We start from the raw sequence: 24,966 nt of genomic DNA on the forward strand, positions 1-24,966 counted from the left end.
AATGGATGAAATATCAGGGTCAATAGTTTTAAGCCAGAAAAGTGGACAGCTTAGTTAGGAGAAGTTTCGAAATATGCCCTTCAGGACCAATGATCACAACACTAACATATCTCTTTTAAAAAGAGGGAGGAAATTCAAATTCCTTCACTAGTTCAACATACACTTCTATAATTCCATAACATGTACCAGTGGTAAAGGTAAGATGAAAATGAAGAATAAGGAAAACTATTTTGTTTTTCTTCTTCATTAGTGGAAGTATTTGTATATTTTTATCTACTTGCATTCTATATTTCTCTTACAAACAGAAATATTTATGTGGTTCTGTACTGGACACTTAGAAAAAGTATACACAGGCTAAACAAAAGACATAATTCCTTGTACTTATCAAGGTCCAAGAGACCAAACCTCAGAAAACCCAGACTCTAGCAAAACTTCCCAATTTATGTCATCTTAACCTAAGACTAGATAATATTTACCAATAAAATATTACAACAATATTACATAAGTGCATTGCCTTTTTAATTACAAAAGAATACTAATACATAATACTGTATAGTGTTTACTAAACACTAGGTAGTGCTCTAAGTGCTTTAAAATATTTTTAGTCTTTATATAACTCTATAAAGTAGATATTATCTTCACTTGATAGACAAGAAAACAGAGGTCAGAAAAGCTAAGTAATTTGACCAAGGTACAGAAAAGTTAAGTAATTTCACAGAGCTGAAGAACAGCACAGCCAGGATTCCAATTCATCCAGTCTCTCTCCAGAATCAAACTCTTAACCACTGTGGTTTACTACATCTACTGCAACTGTTCTATCCAAAAGCCCTTAAACCTAAATCATCAAAAGAAAGGGTCTCTGTTTTACTCCAGGAAGAAGCATTTCTAAGAACGGAAATTTGGAAATGAGAAATTTAGTAAAGTTTTGCTTGATAATTTACCATTTAAACTGAAATTCATTATGTTAAAACTTTTCCCTTTGCAAAAGAGCTATTGCATTTATGAAAAATTTCATTTAGATATGGCTAATCACACACACATACACACACACAAATTAAAAGGTCATTTCATGGATATAATAACTAACATTTTGAGTACTTCCTATTTGCCAGACACTGTTCTAAGTACTTTACACATATTACTTCTTTTGCTTCTCCTTAAGTAGGTACTAAAAAATACCCAGCTTACAGAAGAGGAGACTGAGGTGTGGGAATGTTAAGTAACTTATCTAAGGCAGGATAGCTAGATCTGGCTTCTGGACCAGACCATAATCTGATTCCAAAGACCACACTCTTAACAATTTTACTATATTAATTTGTCAAGATAAGGCATTTTAAAAGTATTTATTATTTTCTCAAAAAAAGTTCTTAATATGAACACTCAAGAAAAATAATCACTTATAATTTAACTAAAACATTTAGTATTTTTCCTTTTAACACTAAGTTAGAAGCACAGTGGAACATTATTTTTAATCATACTATTAATTTTTTGGTTTTGTTAAATTAGATCATGAATATTGTTACCAAGCACACAAACTTTAGAAAAACTTATAATGGGCAAATAGTTTCTGACACTGTAAGTATTGGGTTGGCCAAAAAGTGCCTTTGGTTTATAAAAAAAAATAAAAGACACATTCTTCATTTTCACCAAGAACTTTATTGAACAATGCATTCACTCTTTTGTTCCACTACCTTCTGCCATTTTAAGGTAACTTCATAATTCCATCTTCCCAAAACTTTTGAGCGAAGAACTGTTCCAGGTGCCCTTTACAGTCTTCCAGGGGATTGAAAATTTTTCCATTAAGAGAATTCTGTAAAGACTGAAATAAATGGAAATCCAAAGGTGCAATGTCTGGTGAATATGGTGGATGAATCAGAACCTCCCAGCCAAGCTTAACAGTTTTTGCCTGGTCATCAAAGAAACATACAGTCTCGCGTTATCCTTATGGAATATTATGCGTTTTCTGTTGACTAATTCTGGATGCTTTTTGTTGAGTGCTGCTTTCAGTTGGTCTAACTGGGAGCAGTACTTGCTGGAGTTAATTGTTTGGTTTTCCGGAGGGAGCTCATAATAGAGGACTCCCTTCCAATCCCACCATATACACAATATCACCTTCTTTGGATAAAGACCAGCCTTTGCTGTGTTTGGTAGTGGTTTATTTCGCTTGCCCCACGATCTCTTCCGTTCCACATTATTGTACAGTATCCACTTTTCATTGCCCATCACAATTTGTTTTAAATACAGAACATTTCCATTACGTTTCAGTAGAGAAGCACATGCAGAAATACAGTCAAGAAGGTTGTTTTTCACTTAACTTATGTGGAACCCAAACACCAAAGTGATGAACATAACCAAGCCAGTGCATATGATTTTCAATGCTTGATTTGGATGTTTTGTCTATGTTGGCTATCTCCCGTGTGGTATAAGGTTGATTGTTCTCAATTAATGTCTCGATTTGATCGCTACCAACTTCAACTGGTCTACCCGACCGTGCAGCATCGTCCAGTGAGAAATCTCCAGCACAAAACTTCGCAAACTACTTTTGACATGTTCGATCAGCCACAGCACCTTCTCCATACACTGCACAAATCTTTTTATGCATTTCAGCTGCATTTTTACCTTTCTTGAAACAATAAAGCATAATATGCCAAAAATGTTGCTTTTTCTTCCATCTTCAATATTAAAATGGCTACACAAAAGTTCACCAATTTTGTAAGTCTTTTTTTAAATGCACACTGATACGACAGCTATCACATACAATCTAACAAAATTGTTTTGAATGAAGTTAAAGACAACTAAGTGCTACTAGAGCCATCTTATGGAAAAAAACGAACAAACCTTTCTTTTGGTCAACCCAATATTTAATTCTGGTTGACCTTAGAAAACCACATAATCTATTGGTCTTACAGTGGGCACACGGAAAAGAGGAGGCTAGAATATAGAGACATAGACTATAACAGAGAAAAAGGATGAAATATCTTTTAATGTACGGGATTTTATGATAACATACAAATATGATTTAGATAGATTATCTGAAGCAAAAAGATATACTAACAAATAATTACAATGACAAATAATAAGGAATATATAATCATATGTTAGCTTATACAGAGTACCATGGGAATGCAGCATTTAACACCACCTGCAGATGTGGAGGAAGGCTTCACAGAGAAGGCATTTTTTTTTAATCGATCACTGTTTCCAAAAAAAACTAAAATACAATTTGGAAAATGTATACTTAATTCATTAATTTTTCCTCAACTTTAATGATGAATTTATCATTTATCAAAAATTTATCAAAAGAATTTGGTATTGTAAATCTCTTTAAAAATCATGATAAATTAAAATGAGCTTTTAAAAACAGGTAGATCTCATAACACTGAAAGTACAGTTTATAATACAGGAAAATTAAATACAATAACCATTTTAAATGACCTATTAAATTCTTTGTTCATTTCTTTGACTTCATTTAGCATTGATCTAACTCAATGTGGAAGGTTACATTCATACAAGTTTAAACAGCTTAATGATTAACTATATTCACCTGCCAACCTTACTGTTTATGTGGCAAATAGTGTTATATAGAGAGTTCAGAAGTCTAGGTATGCTCACAGGAAAAAAACGAATTCCAAATCGTTTTAAAGTGAATAATTAGGATAAAAATGTACACTATTAAGCTCTTTCTTTTTATTGCTCCTCTAGTTATTTCTTCCAGAATTGACCAAGATTATTCATCATTTGATTCTGTATCTCCAGAGCCAAAATCAAGATTTGCTATGTTAGATGATGTAAAAATTTTAGCCAATGGCCTACTTCAGTTAGGACATGGTCTTAAAGACTTTGTTCATAAGACTAAGGGCCAAATTAATGACATATTTCAAAAACTCAACATATTTGATCAGTCTTTTTATGACTTATCACTGCAAACCAATGAAATCAAAGAAGAAGAAAAGGAACTTAGAAGAACTACATCCAGACTGCAAGTCATAAATGAAGAAGTAAAGAACATGTCACTTGAACTCAACTCAAAACTTGAAAGTCTCCTTGAAGAAAAAATTCTACTTCAACAAAAAGTGAGATACCTGGAGGACCAATTAACCAATTTAATTAAAAATCAACCTGAAATTCAGGAACACCCGGAAATAATTTCACTCAAAGTAAGTATAAAACAAAAAGGGTTCATGATTATGTTTTCAATGTGGATCTTTAAAAAAATATATTTTAAAACATGCTACTTGAAATACTCTGTTGAACTGCTGAAACACTGTATTTTTCTCATGAAAAAAAGACTCCAGGAAATAAATTTTCCCATTATAATTTCAAGTTGGTTTTTGTTTCCCTAACATTATTTATGAAAATAACTAAACTTTGCATTTCAGATGAAAATTACATGACAGTTAAGCAATGAAATTTAGAACACTAAATTATTATACTATTGCAAATTACTGGAGGCAACTAAAAAGCTAAAGGAATATAACTTGTGTACTATTCTCCCATCCTTAAAATATATAAAAGTAATACAGTTAATGGAAAAGATATTAAAATACTGGGGGTTTTTTTCATTTAATGAAGTAGTTTAAAGTTCAGGAAATCAGATTTTAGAGATGGTACATTTTAAATAAAACACAAAAACTAAAGTATGTACTATGTGAAAGAATACAAGTGCAAAAGGTTTGCCAATATCATTTTTCTAATCCAGTATTAGTTTAAAAAATTAGATTGTGATAGTGTTATAGGAAATAAAAAAGTCTAATTTAACAAAAAAGAAAGAAACTTCTAACCAACCTATAATCTATGTCCAGACTTTTGTAGAACAGCAAGATAATAGCATCAAAGATCTTCTTCAGATCGTGGAAGAACAATACAGACAATTAAATCAACAGCATAGTCAAATAAAAGAAATAGAAAATCAGGTAAGTCAATATTTTAATAGTATGTCCAATCTTTTACATAAAATTTATGAAAACACTGGACCCTAAAATTATTTAAAATAATTATAGTTGGATAGTGAATAAAAGGATCACATCAGCATGATCATTAGGTTTGCAGGCTCTGAAGCTAATAACTACCTGGGGTTGAATTTTGGCTCTAAAACTTTTGTGTGACCTTGAATAAATTACTTAACCCCTTCTCCATTTCCTCATGTACTCTATGTAGATAGTAAAAGAACCTTACAGGACTGTTGTGAGAAAAAAAAGAATTAATTCATGCAAAGTATATTCTCAATATAGCAGCCAAAGAGATTCAATTAAAATTTAAATTAGACTATTTCTCTCTTTGTTCAACACTGCACCATGGCTTCCGGTCTCACTCGTAGTGGCCCATAAGACCCAGATGACTCTTAATCATCTCACTGACTTCATCTCCTGTACTCTAGTCATACTGGCCTTTTTACTGTTACACAAACACATCAAACAGGCTGCTATCTCAGGGTCTTTGCCCTTGTTGCTCTCTGTCTGGAATGCTCTTCACCCTGGTATCTGCATGGGCCCACTCTTACTCACTTTAGGTCTTTCTCAAATACAAAATTCTCAAAGAAGCCTTCCCAGATAACTTAATCAGAAATTATAATCCCCTACACTCATGCTTGAAACCTGCTACCTCCTTCATTACTCTCTTTTCTTCCTTAACACTTATTCCTATTTAACATAATACATATTTGAGTTATTCATCTTGTCTGTCCCTGCACTAGAATGTAAGCTCCATAAGTACAGAAAGTTTCTTCTATTTTTTTAAATTGCTATAGCTCCAAAATACAGAACTCTGTCTGAAACACAGTAGGCACTTAATAAATACATGTTAATAAAGGTAATGTCACATTTAGCACAAAGAAGTCAATAAAAACTTACTATGATTAATATTATTCAAAGCCATATGTCTAATAATTAAAGTTTAATACCCAATGATATAATTAATCTACAATGTAAATAACTGGCTAGGTGAGCAAGGTAGATACGTGTTTGGAATAAAGCTATGCCAAAATCTAAGATTTCCAATATACAGTACCAGAGTTCAAAAATATTAATTAGTAATAATACTACTAAACAGCTGTTCAGGAAAGTTTCAGAAATAATACAGACCTGAAGAAACTGGTATTAAAAAAATAGATGCCAAGAACTATAAAACAAATATTACCAATGTCCACCAAATAAACACATTATGTTTCAGTAATTTTATGACTCATAATTTTAGTAGGTTATTTTTGCTAATTGTCCAAAAAGGGGTTTTTGCCAGCTAGTTTTGATTTCCATAATTTCCTTCTTACTATATGTTAATTTTCTAATTCTTTTCCTGTATCTTTTATTATGAGTAAATGAACCTGCTCACAAAAGCAAAATGTCACTATTATAAAATAATATATATCCTGTCTAATAAAAAAGGTATGAAGAATTCAACAATGAATTCTAAGTTGGAAGAAGCCTTAAATCATCTGACCCAACTTATTTAAATTTAAATTAAGAAACCAAAACTGTAAAGTTCAGTTACTATAAGATCACAGTTACGGGCTTCCCTGGTGGCGCAGCGGTTGAGAGTCCGCCTGCCGATGCAGGGGACACAGGTTCGTGCCCCGGTCCGGGAAGATCCCACATGCCGCGGAGCGGCTGGGCCCGTAAACCATGGCCCCTGAGCCTGAGCGTCCAGAGCCTGTACTCCGCAACAGGAGAGGCCATAACAGTGAGAGGCCCGCGTACCGCAAGATCACAGTTACTTAGTAGAAAAGACTAACATCCAGTAAGTGAACTTTACAACGGATCTTTATGCATTATATCCTAGGAAATGCCACTTATGCTGACATCAAAAAACTAACACTAATAACACCTTACATACTCTGCTCTTCTCAACCCATCAATAAGAAAAGCTATCGGTCAATAAATTGCAAACCCAGCACAACAGACAATGAAATCTGTCAATTTATTACCTTTACAGATATGATTACATGTCAAAAACTATCAAGAAAGCAGCCTTGTTCAAAATATGTGCTAGGTCTTAAGACCTACAACTGAGAATTATGAAACTCTGCCTGTGTCACTGAACAGAATATATATTACATTCATATAAATAAATAGAACATATTAAAATATTCTAAGTAAAGTCTCTGCCTTTGATCTTACTGTTTTTTAATCAATTTCTGTTTTTTGCCTTGTCTTGCTCTATTTTTTTGAACTCTTTATGTGCCTGATTAAATATTTTGAGAACAGGAAGTCTGTATAATATGTATAGCATTGCTTATTCCTCTTAACATCGAAAACAATAACATATTATGAACTCACATTTCCCCTAATTGTATACTCAGTATCATTTTTAAAAGTAGATTTATATTCTTTTATCAGTTAAGAAGAACTGGTATTCAAGAATCCACAGAAAATTCTCTTTCTTCTAAACCAAGAGCACCAAGAACTACTCCGTCTCTTCACTTGAATGAAACAAAAAATGTAGAACATGATGGTAAGATAATTTGGTGGGTTTCCTTCTTGAAACTAATATCGTCAAATTTTTCTTCTTTGACATTTCCATCAAAAATCTCTATTCTCAGGGCCTGTTCTAGACTAACTAAAAGAGAATAAAGAGATAAATCCAACAAATATAATGTGTCAACCTAAATTGGATCCTGGTGATTTTTTTAAACCCTATAAAACATTCTTAAGACAATCAGGGAAATATAAATATAGACTTGATATTAGATAATATAAAATTATTATTAATTTTCTTAGATGTAATGATGGTATTATAGTTACGTAAGAGAATAATCTCATGTTTAAGAGATGCATGCCAAAATATCTAAGGGGTTAAGGGGCATGATGTTTGCAAATTCCTTTCAAATAGCACAGGAAAATACATATTTGTATGTATTTGTGTTTATAAAGCAAATATGGCAAAGTGTTAACAACTGTTGAATACAGATGAAAAGATTATGGCACTCTCTTCAATGTTTCTACTTTCCATAAGAAAAATAAAAAGATGGGGGAACAAAGTCTCCATTCCTACCCAAGCTTTAAAAAAAGATATAGTTTGAAAACACATTTATTTTTAATGTAATTCATAGAGGAAAAAAGTTCTCTGTTAGTTTCCTCTATGTACGTTCACTCCTTCCTCATATATCTGTTGACTACCTGCTATACACCAAGCACTATACTAACATCTCATATGTGGTATTTTATGTTTTTCCTAGATCTAAGGGGAAAAAGTGTTTAAAATTCTAATTTTGTCACTTTTCTTAAAAATAAATCAGTTTGGTAATAACTATTTTGATATTCTTTGCATAACATGCCATCTAATAAAAATGCTTTAGCATAAAGTACCTTTTCAATAACACATTACTGAAAAAGACTGAAGGCTACAGTCACCACAACTCCATAAAATGTCAAGTAAAATCTCAAGCTCTAAAGATATCATTCTTTATTACTGTATCTTATGTAATAACATTTTGTTGATTCTAGACATTCCTGCTGATTGTACCATCATTTATAATAGAGGTGAACATACAAGTGGCATCTATTCCATTAGACCCAGCAACTCTCAAGTTTTCAATGTCTACTGTGATGTTAAATCAGGTAAAACGAGCCTAAGAGAAACTAGATAGTAGCTAGCTCAGGTTACTCACTACCTATTAGTAAGGCTATTCCTGTTATTTTTGTTCTGAATACATATAAAATGAAATATATATCACACAAGTAGTTATACAGATCTAGTACTTATATTTGTCTTGTTTATGTATTTACTCAGGCATTTACTCAATATTCTCCATCTTTTTCTATAAAATAATCTAAAATGACCTTTGTCAATAAGTTTATTAAGACAAATTCATTAGTTGCTCTTCACTTAACTTCTTGGGTTCATAATAAATAATAAAATGTTATTACCATAACAACATTAATAACTACTTGTACAGCCACCAATTAAAACCAAACAAAAAAACGCATTTTGTTACAACTATCAGCATCAGTCTACTGAAAATAAACCATCTGTTCATTATATTCAGGTAGTTCATGGACATTAATTCAACACCGAATAGATGGATCACAAAACTTCAATGAAACTTGGGAAAACTACAAATATGGTTTTGGGAGGCTTGATGGTAAGCTGACTTCATTCAATGGTTAACTTAAAAATATTTATTAAGAGCTTATTACAGACTGGGCATTAGAAATACAACAACGAATGAGAAACACTCCCAGCCTTCATATAAATTATTAACAAATAACTACACATTTGTAAGTACTGAACTTATTACAAGTGTCTTTATTTGAATTATACTTTTCACAATTACATGTCTGTTCTATGTATACTTATCACAATTTAATTGGATGGCTTCTAATTGTCATAATTATAATTATCAAAGATAAATTTGATTAAGTGCTAAGTGCTTCAAATAAGTACTAAATGCTATGAATGGGCTACAAAGAAAACCATCCTTATCACTGGTCATTCTACTTTCTTATTAACATTTTAGATATGAACTATTTGGAAGTTGGAAGGCACAAGGAAGCTGTCAGATGTACAGTACAAAATGTTTAGATTTCAATTATTTAAATATAATAAATGTATACTATACAATGTGTGGTTTAAAATAAATTTAGTTTAATTCAATGAAAATTATTATATTTTGATCACAAAATAAGGTAAAAAATAAAATAAGCAAAATAAAAATAAATGACAGAGGTTTAAAATCCAAAAAGCACATTATAAAAATCCATGAGTGATGTACATGTACTCATAAATAAAGTGGATAACATCCATTATTATATCGAATTTTTAAACATTCAGTACTACTTGATCATTTAAACAATTCTGTATTCAAACTACCAATTAAATCCCTAACTAAAAGGTAGAATCAGTGATATGTTTTGTAGCTCCAAATCTTCTTCTGAGAATGAAAATCTAGAGTACTCACTTATTTCTACAAGAAAGTAAGCCATTTGTATTTTGCAATTCTTAAAAGGAAATCTACAAATTCAACAGCAGTAAGGAAATTTTGACTTTTTTTTCCTTAAATGCTTTAATAAAAGGGATAATTAAAGAGAGAGTAATTGTGATAATCAGAGAGATCTATTTGTATTTACAATATGTTATGTTTTTAATTCCAAATAAAATTTTTTAATTATAGAGAAAAGTTATTAAAAATTATGCTTTTTAAAATGTTTTTTAAAATTTATTTCCTTCTTTTTCTACAAAGAAAACATATATATCAAGCAAATATCAAAGGCCAAGATTATATTTGAGGAAAATTATATTATTATACAAGTCTCTGGAAATTCTTAACAAATCTCTTGATAGTATATTCATATTAATAAACAGCTGACAGTAAAACCAGTACATTTAAGGACCCAGAAGTTAGATAATATTTTACCAATGACTAGCCCTAAAAGTACTTATAATAGTCTAACACGTTTCACCTGTGAAATATGCCTGATAATATCCATTTTAGAAAGTATAATCAGACTTTAGGTAGGCCTATTACTATTTTAACACTTGTTGTATTTTAACACCTGTTACTATTTTAACATAACTATCTTCAATAAAATTGTTTTAAAAAGAAATATTTTACGAGACTCTAAAATAACCAAGGGATTCAAGACTAAAACATCTAATCTACTTATACCAAAAAAAAAAAAAAGAACACTCAAGAAAAATAGTCGCTGCTTAATCTGCAGTTAACAATCCACAGATTTTCACAACTTTTCTTTTCAGGAGAATTTTGGTTGGGTCTAGAGAAGATATACTCCCTAGTAAAGCAATCTAACCATATCTTACGAATTGAGCTAGAAGATTGGAAAGACAACAAGCATTATATTGAATATTCTTTTCACTTGGGAGATCATGAAACCAACTATACACTACATCTGGTTGAGATTGCTGGCAATGTCCCCAACGCACTCCCGGAGCACAAAGATTTGATGTTTTCTACTTGGGATCACAAAGCAAAAGGACACTTCAACTGTCCAGAAAGTAATTCAGGTAACCTGTTCCTAATATAAATACTTTATTTTCAAAGCTTCAAAATATCTTCCCAAAGTAATAGCTAATATCTTTCAATGTCAACTCTTCAAAATCTGAATCCAATATAAACATTTTCTCTATAGGTAAACGTCTCAACGTAAGTGTTAATTTGATTCTAGTTTGAGTATGTATTTTACCTCTAACCTTTCTCAGATATTTTATTTTTAGTCAGGTATATGAGACTTGTATAAATTCTTTTAAATTGGAATATATGTATACAACACTGTCATGTTTATAAGAAATGAAGATATACTCACTGGGGAACTATAATAACAGTAACTACGTATGAGTTTGTATCTATTAAAGTGCGTATCTATCCTTTTTAGGAGGTTGGTGGTGCCATGATGTATGTGGGGAAAACAACCTAAATGGTAAATATAACAAGCCAAAAGCAAAATCTAAGCCAGAGAGGAGAAGAGGAATATGCTGGAAGACTCAAAATGGAAGGTTATACTCTATCAAATCAACCAAAATGTTGATCCGCCCAACAGATTCAGAAAATTCTGAATGAACTGAGACAAATTAAAAAGTCAATAAATTAAACATTAAACTCACCCGAAGTTACTGTGGTTTAAAAATCTGATATTAAATCCCTAACAGAAGGCTTTAGAAATAAATTCTTTATATTAAAGCCACTACCAAGTTAATATTGAACATATCATCACGTCACCTCAAAGAACACCATTTACCTTTCTCAATCAAAATTCTTATGATCATTTATTCATATATTTTGTGATGTGTGAATCAATTTTAGATGGTCACAATCTGAATTGTAACCAATGGGTGAATTTTTAAATAACCTTTCTAAATAAAAAACTTACAAAGAGGTTTTTATTTTCAAAGTCATCATGTGAGCTAATTTTACAACTTCCTCAGTTTAAAAACTACTTTTCTTGCTAAAATTCTAAACTTGAATAACTATAAAGGACTAATAATTGCACATTTCTTAAATGATGTAATATTAATTTCAAAACTAAAATTCAGTCAGTTCAGAGTACATGTGAAAATCGATAATATGAATCTTAAAACTGATACTTCATTTTGCTACAAAATAATTTGGAGTAAATGTTTGGTATGTTTTATTTATGAAGCCAAATGAAGCAGGATGAAATACTGTACTGAAATAGATTCACAATCTTATATACAGTAAATCATAACTGCTAAGTCATCATATTGACTTTAAATATCAAGTATTGCTGTAGCTTAACTTGTCTGTTATCTGTACTGTATACATATTTTAACACTTAATATTGTGAAAACAAATAATTTTAAAGGGATCTTGTCAGAATACAATAAGAATGAATGTATTGGTGGCATCAAGTTAAAGCTTTATCATTTATTCCCCTTGGACACAGTGTGAGTCTAATACTTATGTGTAGGTTTTCAAACAGAATTAAGAATCATAGCAAGTAACTAAATGTTTAAATAGTCTGAGAGATGTTCATGTATGTTTCCAAATTCAATAAAGACTCAGTCCCCTAAATTATAGAAATTTAAATTCTTGTAGCTTTTTTTTTTTTGGCTGTGCCACAGCATGAGGAATCTTAGTTCCCCGACCAGGCATCAAACCCATGCCCTCTGCAGTGGAGGCGTGGAGTCTTAACCAATGGACTGCCAGGGAAGTCCAATTCTTGTAGTTTTTTACTGACATCCAATAGAAGTATGATTATGTTATTTCTAATTTAAATAATTTAAATTCTAAATCCTCAAGGATTATTAGAGGATATTTTGACCATAGTATCACTTGTCAATATTTATTTTTAAATAAGTTTTTAAAGAAACTACCAAGGAGAAATAAAGTCTTGAATTAAATCCAATTTTTAAAGGTTAGTGCCCAAGCTATATAGTGACTCACATTAGTCAATAAATATTCAGCATTCTGTATGTTAAATTATCCAATATATGTCATATATATTTTTACTATATGACACATGCAAATATGGATCATCTATGTGGATCCTACATAAATATTTTGTTCCAAAAAATACAAAAGGATAAAGGCAAGAGTAGGTTTTCTTTTTTTCAGAACCACATTCAAGCTGTCCAAATTGACTTTTTAGAGCGAGAATGCCAAAATGGCTTAAAATAGGAAGCTTTCAAATGCAAAATAATGCATTATTTAATATACCAATTTTTGTCTCTGTTTTCCAATTTTTTATAATTCTCACACAATATGTTTCATTTTGTTCCATTTAGGAACACTAAGTGAGTTTTTTTCTGTATATAAAGCTCAGATTGAGAGAGAATTCTGGTAGAGAAAGAAAAAGGATTTTTTTTCTTTATGGTTCACAAAATTGTGTCCTTCTGTCCTCACTAGTTTGCCAACAGTGTTCTAATTGTACCACTAACACAACTGTCAAATCTAGTGACCTCTTAGACCACATTCCCTTTGCTTTCTCTACTACTTACTAATAACAATATTCTTTTCTCAAACTTGACCTTCAGTTTGCTTCCAAAATACTACTATACTCTCCAAGGATTATCTCCAACTTGAACCCATCTTTAAAGCCCTAATCCATCCTAGTCTTTAGCATTGTGGGCCAATGTACAATATTCAGTCATATCTTCTACTCTGACCCTCAGAAATTCTATCTACTCTCATGGACTCATCTTTTTCCATGAATAAAGTTCCCAAATCTACGTATTACTCCCAGATCTCTCTCCAGTTCCCCTTCTTCCATTGCCTACCTGCCATTTCTCCTTTTGATATCCTATAGCCTCTTCAAACTCAATTTATCAAATAACAAATTCATTAATACCTTACAGCCTCTGCTGGTTCTCCCTTTTACCTTTTCACACTCTCCTCCTTATTTCTTTTTTTTTTTTTTTTTTTTTTTGCAGTACGCGGGCCTCTCACCGCTGCGGCCCCTCCCATTGCGGAGCACAGGCTCCGGACGCGCAGGCCCAGTGGCCATGGCTCACGGGCCCAGTCGCTCCGCGGCATGTGGGATCCTCCCAGACCAGGGCACGAACCCATGTCCCCCGCATCGGCAGGCGGACTCCCAACCACTGCGCCACCAGGGAAGCCCCTTATTTCTTTATATACATTAATGGCACTACCATGCTTCCAGTCATAAAAGCTTAGAACCCAGGAGGTATCTTTGGTTTTGCAATTAACTTTGTGTACCACCTCTCCTCTACCATGACTTGCATATCTCATTTAGCTGTGCCCTCACAAGAATGTGTACCCCAATTAGAAGAGCATAAGCCTACAAAGCAAAATCCAAATCTCTTCCAGGTGTTCAAGGATTTCTATAATCTGACCCCAAAATACTTCTTTAGCCATTTCCTGCATAACACAAACCCTCAGATCAATTAAAATTATTCACTTTGAAACATCCCCTGTATACTTTCCTAATGCCATTCCATTTTCCTAGAATGCCTCTCCACACCTTTCTGCTTGGCTAGATGCTATTTATACTTCAAGGTAGCACAGATGATCTCACTTATTCCACAAATATCCTAGTAAATGGAGGTCCTTCCTCTGAAACCTTGCAGCATTACTGTCTGGACCCCTTCAACTGGCACTTTACAAGTAAAGACAAGACAGAAAAATAAATCTGGCAAATCATAACACTAAAAATAGTGAAAATAGTAATAAAAACCCCAAGAGCACCAAAGATAGTCCATCTACTTGATTTTAGTGAATTCCTACAGAATTTCTATACCAAGAGTTTACTCTTGAACTAGTGTGATTTTTACTGAGAGCAAGTATATACATTTCTCATGTAGGAGTTACCTACTGTAGTATAATCTATTTAAATGCTGTCATCCTAGAATCAGCATGTTTTCATGCTTGTATCTTTTCTTCCTAATAACTCATGAAAATCAATTAACTCATTCATTAATCAAAAATGTATTCATTAATCAGTATTTGAGTATCTACTATTTACCTCCTTATAAAACCTATTCCAAATATGTATTGTTACATATTCCACATTCTGTTATAGAATAATCAAATGTCCTTTTTGTTTTTCTCCCATAACTAACAACCACAAACATTGCACTTAAGCATGTACTACAAAGTGGTCAAATGCTGGCCCTTTTATCAAAGTACAAAGTGTTCTCACGGCAAATCAAATAGGGCAAAATTACTCAATTGGTGTGAAATGAGCAGTTCAAGGTCATGAAAATAGGATTAACAATCTCCCTAAAAAGCCTTTATAAAATGAGGTTTCAATGACATTTTAGAAAATATAAAATCAGAGATTCCATCTCAAACATAAAAACTGTTTTTCTAAATTCATATGTTTAATCCCAAGAACAATCATACATCTAACAAAATTACATTTATCTGACAAAGCAATAACCTGTATCTTTAAAGATGTAAGGCTCTGTTTATCTTCAAATAAGCAACTAAGCCTCAGTTTCCATATCCCATATATATAGGAATAATAATAACCTTGTCAAATCTACTTCATAGACCTGTAATTATCAAGTAAGATACTGTATTTGAACGGCTGTATGAACTACAAAGTTCTAAACAAACGTATATACTTGCAAAAACTGGATCTTGGGTATCACTATTCACATCTCTTTAAGTAAATACTCTGTACAAATGCTTCCTAACAGAAAATACTCTAACTCTCAGGACAGGGGAATATAAGCGCTCTCCTCACATTCTGCTGCTGTTCCTGGAATTTTACTCCTTCCCTTGGAGTCTGAGATAACACTCCACCATGTTCAAGCCACTAGTTAAAAACTCCTGGGTGGCTATGTTAAAATGTTAGAGAACAGACCTCTCAAATCAAGAATTTTTGTAGTTAAAATAAACTAGGACCAATTAAATAGTATAAAAGCCAGAGTGTTATATCTAGGGCAAAACCAAAACAGTGGAGTATGGCAATAGTTTGTGACATCTATGAAAACTAAAAATAAAAACAAAGACCAATACTCTCTAAAGCAGAGAACCGAAAACTTGAATGGAAAAAAAAATATTCCTTAATTTTCACTGAAATTTACACTTCCTTAAATTTTGAATGCAGGAAACTAACCATACCAGTATTAGCAATACATGAGACTTTGTCATTAACAGAAATCACACATAACTTTATATCACAACTATTGCAGACATCTTAAAACACTGTTCATGCTTATTATTACCTAGAGAATATGGTAGTTTTTATACCTGCAGCTAGATCTTGTTATTTAATTCATTAATAAAGAAACATATCACAACTTAAAATCTTGATAATTGTTATTTAATATAATTGATTTCCTTTGTTATCCTATGTGTTTCATTTTATACATTCAGAAAGATTATTCCCAAACAAGAATCAAAGGATTCACAAGACTGCTGAATGGTATTAAGAACCCGAACTTTAAAGGGAGACCTACCATCATATGATAACCTAGTTTAAGAAACATGAATTACATGGCTCTCATGTCATAATATAAGTAGTATAGTCTTCCCTTGGTATCCAAGGGGAGTGGTTTCAGGACCACTGAGGATACCAAAATCCGTGGATGCTCAAGTACCTTATATAAAATGGTTAAGTGTTTGCATATAACCTATGCACATCCTTCTGCATATTTTAAATCATCTCTAGATTACTTTTAATACTTAATACAATGTAAACACTACGTGAATAGTTGCCAGTGCACAGCAAATTCAAGTTTTACTTTTTAGATCTTTCTGGAATTTATTTTTCCAAATATTTTCAATCTTCAGTTGTTTGAATCTGCAGATGTGGAACCCGCTAATATGAAGGGCCAACTGTATACATTTACTTTGATTGACCAAGCTATTCCTAGAAACAGAATTTTAGGGAAAAAATTCAATCACTCTACAATAAATTTATTAAACTACCCAGGAGAAAACTGATACAGGGTAAAATTATAAAGCAATAATAAAACATTTCAAATGTTATTGTGGCTAATTTTTTTAAGTCCTTATCTGCTAGAAATACATAACTGAAGGACTGACTGGTGAAATGATATGACTAGGCTTCATTTTAAAGTATTACAGAAAAAAAGCAACAGGTAATAGATGAAATAAGAATGACAGTGGAGGTTAACTGTACTGTTCTATATACTTTTGTGTATGTTTGTAATTTTCCACTATAAAAAGTTTAAAACTATAATCAGGTTAATGTCACAGATAATATAGGTTTACTAAGGATTACTGAGAGATGAATGGGGGTGTATGACTAACTGCTAACTAAGGTCCAGATCAAAATGAACCACATCCTTTCATTTTGTTTCTCAGTGTCACCAAGTCTGAACCACTGTATTCATTCTTATATTCTTGGTAACAGCATATTTGCTGGATATGGTCTTTCTAAGAAATGGAAGAAGAACAAAGATATGAAAGTTCAATAGGTGATTACAACTAAGGCTATTTGGGGGAAAGAAACTCTTAATAGTCTCACCAAGAATATCATGCGCTCTATGACATATCTCTTAAAAACTGGATGTCAATAAAACACACGGGCATTTGCTCAATTAGATGTACCATGATCTTTTAACTCAAGTGCAACAGTGGTCATTAAGTACAAATTTGGAACATACAATCTACTACCTAACTTTCAAGTGATTTCAGATATTCAACAAAAAGTTTTTTTTCCATGAGTAAGAGTTTTTTATTTGATTATCTTAATGTAACAACTGCACTAGCATTTCTTCTATGATAGTGATAACATAAGTATTTTCTTGATAAAGCAAGCAATTGATATAAATTATCTCCACTTGTTTTGTACAATAAGAAATATGTTATTCAGTTCCTAATTGCTAAAAACTACAATGTATCTGTGCATCCTCATTTACCCCTATAGAGGATTTGAACAGACCAAGTCCCTTCTGTGTTAACGCTTTAAAAGAATAAGTGAACAACCACATGTGGTGGGGAAAAAAAAGACAGACTTTATTTGAATGTGAAAATCTCTAACTTTACATATAGCTTAGTAAAGATTTTTTTTAAAAAACCTCTTTGAGAAAGAGGGAAGAGATATGGGGATATATGTATATGTATAGCTGATTCACTTTGTTATAAAGCAGAAACCAACACACCATTGTAAAGCAATTATACTCCAATAAAGATGTTAAAAAAAAAATCATGTGTAGAGGAAAAGTAAATGGTTTTTCTGAAATAAAATATTACAACGTTAAAAAAAGAGAAATCTCAATAATATCTTTAAAAGCATATTTTAATGTAAAACATAAAAAAATAAACTAAAAATATATATTTTTATATACATATCCTTTTAGATAGCTTTTTCTAAATTATTTGATAACTATAAAAATTGGAAGCAATAGGTGTTAAGTAATAGGAGATCTGCCACTTTCAGAATACAGTTCTCCCTACGATTTCTCACTTGTCAAATGTTTGCGTCAATCACGTCCATTCATTCTCCCTCTACTCAGACAATAATTTTTTTAATCTTTTTTATCCCTTGAAACCCTTTAAAGTACACTCAAGTTTCCTACTAAAAATAAATACAATGTGCAAATACTTTCTTAAAACTCACACTAAAAATGCTTAAATTTCTGTTTTTTCAGATACAAATTTGAACCCTACGGTATGTCACCTCTGTCATCTATAAAACAGGGATAATTGTATTGGCTCTGTGCAAGCTGCTGTGCAGAGTTAATGAGATAATGGCTATATATAAACTAAAAGGAGTCTTATAGGGCTTCCCTGGCGGTCCAGTGGTTAAGACTCCATGCTTCCACTGCAGGGGGTGCAAGTTCAATCCCTGGTTAGGGCAATGAGATCCTGCACGCCAAGTAGCCAAAAAAAAAAAAAAAAAAAAAACTCACACTAAAATTGCTTAAATTTCTGTTTCATTCAGATATAATTTTGAACCCTATGGAATGTCAGCTTTGTCATCTAAAAAACAGGGATAATCGTATTGGCTCTGTGCAGGCTGCTGTACAGAGTTAAAGAGATAATGGCTGTATATAAACTAAAAGGAGTCCTTGTGTCAACTTTACTTTCTTTTTTAAACATTATTCACTGGGAAAATGTACACATATAGATTGCATAATGCCTACTAACATGTATTACCAGAAATCACTGCTTACCTTGAAACATACCTTGAAACATGCCTCAGAAGGTAGAAAGAATTCAAACTGAGCTAGAAGAGTATTATTGTGATCCAATACAACAATTCAGTCAACAAATATTTACAGAAATTTATGTAAAATTTTATGATATCTGTGTGTCAGCTGATATCTGCTGAGTATATCTCCTTCTGTCATTCTAAAATTATTTCTACCTATGCTAGATTTTCTAGATAAGTGAAAGGTTTTTTTAAAAATTATAAATTCCTAAAAAATATTAGCTGCCTGAGACTAAAATTTTTAACAGTACTAAGTAGAATAAGCAACCTATACGATTTGGTATTCAGGTCTCACTGGGCATTGAAGGCCCAAGTAATAATACAAAAAAGGCCACTAGTGACTTTGATAACCTTCCTTTTTAAAATCATTCTCTTAGCCAATTATACCCCAAAAGCCCAGTATCCTTAAGCTATCAAACCACTCTCTCTCAAGTTGTGTAACGACTGGGTAAATGTAATCTAATAAAGCCAATGATAATAATAATGACTAACTTCTACCAAGCATATAACATGTGCAGGTACTTTCCTACACCCTAATCTAGGAAGATACTAAAAGCTCTCAGTATAATGAGTAAACCAAGAAAGAAAAAAATATATAGGAGATAAGAACTCCATTGCAAAAGAAATGCAAACAGAATTTCTAGGAAAATGGTGAATAGGCTCTAAGATGACAACTGTACAGTAAGCCTAGTGAGCCTAGAAAACTTTCCCTGCCATACTAACTTATAATTTAGTTGCAAAGGGACCAAGGAAGGTGCAAGAGAGGAAATAATTGATAATATGATATATTTTACTATAGTGCAAGAAGCTTTACGGAGCTGACAAGTATATTTTTTTTCTGGATTTATGCAAGTACATGTATTTTTTTAAGGAGGAGATATCAGAGTTAAATCTTGAAAAAGAATCAAGAAATAGCAGCATGAACATGCTATTTAGAAACAAAGAGTAAAATACCAAAAGAAGGATCAAAAAGAGTTACTAGTGAGTGACAATAAAGATTAGACATTGGCGTAGGGAAAAGTTGGTAGGAATAAGATGAAGGACCTCTGTTTTTAATTTTAAGCCTTATGGAACTCTGTGAACTTTATGTATATTCATATAATTTGTTTAAAAAATATAAATATGTAAATAAATAACAAAGGTAAGTAGGAAAATGAAAGACACCTCATAGTCCCCAATTCCATTTTCCCTGTCTCTGAAATAATCCAAGCAGAGGCAAGACAGATAAACACAAGTTAGGAATGTTCTAGATGAGATTCCTGTACTAGATAAGAGAGAGAGTTGATAACCTCTAAATTGTTCAATACAAACCTTGGATCACTTCTTTATTCCATGTCCTTTTAAATAGTTATATATATAATTTATAGGAGAATACTTATATTACCTGTTTCTTTTGAAAAAGCAGTATATATTTTCTTCAGCCTATCTTCCAGGAATTTTACTCACACTATGTGCCAATCACGTGTAATGCTTTGCGCTCTGTACCCTCACAAGAGAAGACAGGTATTATCATCTCACATTTTATTAATAAAACTGAGTGCCAATAAATTCGTAACTTAAAACAAGTTACTTAAACAATAAACAGTGGAGTCAGAAGTCACACCCGTATCTGCATGACTCTGAATTCCATTCATACCACCGTACAATGTCTTATTTCTTAACTCACTGAGTAAGTATTTACTGTGTGCTCTCCATGTGCTTGTACACTATTCTATATGCTGGAGATAAAGTGGTAAACAAAACAGACAAGTCCCTGCCCTTTATAGTAATTACATTCTAATGAGAAAGAGAAAAAATGACCATATAACTACATATTACAGTGCCAAATAATGATAAATACAAGGAAGGGTAAAAAGCTAGAGTAGGGAAGCAGCAGATCTTTTTAGTTAGGGTGACGAGAATATCCTGTAAGCAGATATATGTCTGAATAAGGAATCAAGTCATGTGACTATCTGGGGAAAAACATAATAGGCAAAGAGAAGAAAAAAAATCAAAAAATCTTAGGCAGAATTTTGTTTGTTCAAGGATGAACAAAAGGGCCACTGAGGCTAAAATGAGCAAGACAGAGATTAGTAAGATATGACGTTAGAGAAAGGCAGGAGCCAGATCATATAGTCTTATAGACTACTATAAAAAAATTCATTCTTGTTCTGCTTATAATAGAAGCCACTGGAGGGCTTTAGGCAGAGGAATAAATGATCTGATTTATATCTTTTAAAAATCTCTCTGACTACAACGCTGAGAATTGACTGAGGCAGGGGTAGAAATAAGATCAAATTTTAAAAGGTACACAAAATTCAAGATCAGCGGCTGTACAATATTCTAGCCTCTAGTCCCATCTGACTATTGACCATTTGAAATGTGGCTCATCTGAACTGAGATGCGCTTTAAGTGTAAAATACGCACCAGACTTTGAAGATTTTTACTAGGAGGGGAAGAAAAGTAAAAGAATTTTTTACATTTATTACATGTTAAAATACTATTTTAGATATATTGGGTTAAATAACATATGATTAATTTCACTTGTTTCTATTTTTTTTAATGTAGCAACTATAAAATTTTACATTACAAATGTGGTTCCCATTATATTTCTATTTGACAGTGCTGATCTGGATGGTAACTTGACTAGAATTTTAAAGGTGGAGGAGGTACAAAGTATTGGATTTGGGAGTCATTTTGAAGCAGAGCCTACAAAACTTCATGGAGGAGTAAATGTGAGGAATAACAAAAGGAGAGAAATCATTTTGATTCCAAAACTTTTGGCCTCAGGAACTGGGTAAACGGTGGTGAAATACATTAAGATGGGGAAGTCTAGGTAGAAACTTATGTCTGAGCGGCCCTGATGGGTATCCCAATAGACATGTCAAGTCATGGTCTCAGCATTCACAAATAAAGGGAGCCTCATTCATAAAGAGTATATCTAAATGGTACCCCTGGAGTTATGCAGGTTCAGCCTAAAAGCCTATCCAATAACCTTGTGTCAAGTATTCTCTGAGTAATGTAGAATCACCAAATATTGTTGATTGTTAGAACATAGTGCAGGCACATACATGATTCATGTGTAATGCTAGACTCTGCTAATAAGAACACATGAGAAAATACAGTAACTAGGAGTTCAAATGTTTTAACCTAACAACCCACAATTCAAACACTAGCTCCAACACAGTAAAGTATAACCTCTTTATCCCTCAGTTTACTCACTTCTAAAATGAAGGTAATACCTACCTCAAGCTATGAGCATTAAATAAGATAATGTACGTAAGGTAACTAACATTATACCTCTTGCACAGCAATAGCTTAATACATTACAGCTATTAATAAAATCATGAAGTAAGAAATGGAATAAGTAACAAAGCTACAAAAGATTTTTGAAGAGTTTCATTCTCTATTAATATTAGAATATATAGTATCTTATTTCAGAATTCTCCAAAATTAAAATGCTACCTGTAAGTAGTGTTTGGAACATAGACATCCCTTGCAGGAAACTCCAAAATTTCTCTGGTAGGTCTAACTCTACTGTCAGGGTAAAGCTTCACTTGAAGCAGCTCTGGTGTTAGGCAATAATGGGGATTTTCAGGTGCAGGAGAAATGTCTATCTTCAGCTGAGCTGCATATAAAAATACATTATAAAAACAATGTAAACATAATAAATAACAACTTCACACTAAAAGTATTTTTGGAAGGATTTAGATCCTATTTTTGCAAGAAGCCTGGGAAGAAACCAAAATTGCTATCATCTCAGACCTCTAAATTATTTCATCTTATCAAGTCTCAAACTTACAAATTACTAATACAGACATAAAGACATAAAATAATAAATGCTTACTGAATGAATGAATGGAAAGGAAGAAGAAGGCAAAAAAGAAGAAAAAAACCAGAGGGATCTAGTATAGAAACAAGCCAACATTTTGAAGATTACATGATTTACTTTAAATTTGGTAGATTTCAAAATAGTTTTACTCTGGAATGGTTTGCTCTGATCATAATATGAATCTATTTCTGAATATCTACCATTACATGTATTTTTTCCCTCTAGAAAATAATTTTAAGCCACAATATTATTCATCATTCTCATTTCCGTACTCAAATTATCTAAGGTACTGAATCCTGCATCCAAACTGTTAGACTACATGAGAGCAGAATAATGAAATGAACAAGGCTGACAGGTACTGAGCACAGAAACACATATGGGCTAGACAACTAAAAAAAGGAATAGATAATTATAAAAAATACAATTATAAATGATGATAATAGTTGTCATCACGTTTACACAAAATTTTAAAATACCTGTAATAGGTCTTAGTCGCCGTAAAACAGAAGATGGCCTTCTCATATCAGCAAGGAATTTGTACAGATCTTCATCACTTAAGCGATCTCCTTCCTGATTTTAAAAATAGAGGAAAAAGTATTAGATTTAAAAAATATAGTACATTGAAAATAAGCTTATATTGCCTGTTAATAATCCTGCCCTTCTTCCTTCAATTCAGTCTGAATGAAAAGTAAAATTAAATTAATATAATTATGATTAAAAATAAATATGCTAACCTATTTTCTTCCTTCTTGCTTTCAAGTTGTATTAAGAGCTATAATACTGCTATCTATTTTTAAATTTTATAGATTTATTTACAGCCCATTATCTATGTTTATAAGGGGTTACAGGGCACTCTAAAATATAGAAAAAATGATGCAAGTTAGAGGGAGATAAAGAGAAGAAAACAAGAATATAGACAGAAAACAGACATATATATGTATGTGTGTGTATACATATATATATATATATATATATATATATACATACGACACTCATAAATTTGTTACACTTGAGTTTTCATTTGTCTTTTCAACTTTATATCACCAAATTTCTTAAATGCAAAATATAGAGCATTGGCTACATTTGAAAAAGAAAAGAAAGAAGTAACAACAAAAAACTACTCTTAAAAAAAACAAGACAACTATCCTGATAATAAGACCAGAAAGAAAACTCTAAGAAGACCTCAATCAATGGGGGAAAAGAGACAAAAAACTGAACCATGTCCAATTAACAAAGAATTCTCAATTTAACGTAATATTTTTTCTTACAGTTAAAATAGGTAGAGAGTGATTTTATTCTTTTATTCAAAAGTCTTTACATTTTATTAATCCAAACCTCCTGCATTTGACATCTTATTATTTTTAATGCATAATTCATACACTGTCTGTTTATCCTATTTGGTAATAAACATATTTAAGCCTCCTTTATTACTGTGAACTCACCTTGAGCCAGATCTCATTTGTTCACAATTGTATTCTAAACAGGATACAGAACTGATCTTCTTTTATGCCATTATTTTAAAAAGTGATTTTTATTTTCTAAGTGGTTGGAGATTTTTGTCAATACTTTTATAAATGGTTTTTAGTTTTACTGAGTTATAGTTAGAGAATCTGACTTCTAGAAGATTTTTTCAGTGACCTAATATACAATTAATTATTGTAAATGTTCCAACAGTTGCTAAAAGAGCATATTCTCTCCTTTTGAGTACAGAAATGAATACAGATCTTCAAATGGTCCTTATTTAGAATACATTCAGATTATCTCAAGAATCAATTATTTCTGTCTACTTCACTTGTTAAATTGATTATATTAATGGCCTCCATTCTTTACTCCCTGTCTGTTTCCATGCCTTTTGTTGGGTGGGACACAATTCTTTCCCCTAGGCTTGACCACAAGACTTGGTCTAATCAGTAAGCAAACATGATACAGAGACTTGAAAAGCATTTGCATAAATAAGCTTGCCCCCTCTCTGGAACTTCTGTCACTGCTATAACAACATGACCAAGCTGGCCTGCTAGAGGATAAGAGTGGAAGCTGAGAGACATGGAAAAGGTCTGAATCATTTCAGTTTTCCCAGAAGTCAGCCTAGATCAGTTG

At 32.1% G+C, this 24,966-nt stretch overlaps 2 protein-coding genes across 10 annotated transcripts in view; one reads left to right on the plus strand and one right to left on the minus strand.

The window, feature by feature from the left end:
• Window positions 1-24,966, minus strand: part of DOCK7 (dedicator of cytokinesis 7) — a gene marked incomplete at its 5' end in the record, with an annotated part of 199,434 nt that overhangs the window by 119,093 nt on the left and 55,375 nt on the right. For all 9 annotated transcript variants that reach the window (XM_079728572.1, XM_079728574.1, XM_079728571.1 and 6 more), the window contains 2 exons: window positions 22,503-22,665; window positions 23,346-23,439. In XM_079728572.1, the coding sequence (XP_079584698.1) occupies window positions 22,503-22,665; window positions 23,346-23,439 (257 nt within the window). The remainder of the gene's footprint in view (window positions 1-22,502; window positions 22,666-23,345; window positions 23,440-24,966) is intronic.
• On the plus strand, window positions 3,663-11,509 carry ANGPTL3 (angiopoietin like 3; the record flags this gene model as incomplete). The annotated part of the gene is made up of 7 exons (XM_079728575.1): window positions 3,663-4,157; window positions 4,803-4,913; window positions 7,332-7,446; window positions 8,439-8,552; window positions 8,981-9,076; window positions 10,690-10,956; window positions 11,325-11,509. 7 exons carry the CDS (start codon window positions 3,663-3,665, stop codon window positions 11,507-11,509), a joined length of 1,383 nt encoding a protein of 460 aa, XP_079584701.1.

This window comes from Hyperoodon ampullatus (assembly GCF_949752795.1).
Source record: "Hyperoodon ampullatus genome assembly, chromosome: 2".
NCBI classification, from domain to species: domain Eukaryota; kingdom Metazoa; phylum Chordata; class Mammalia; order Artiodactyla; family Ziphiidae; genus Hyperoodon; species Hyperoodon ampullatus.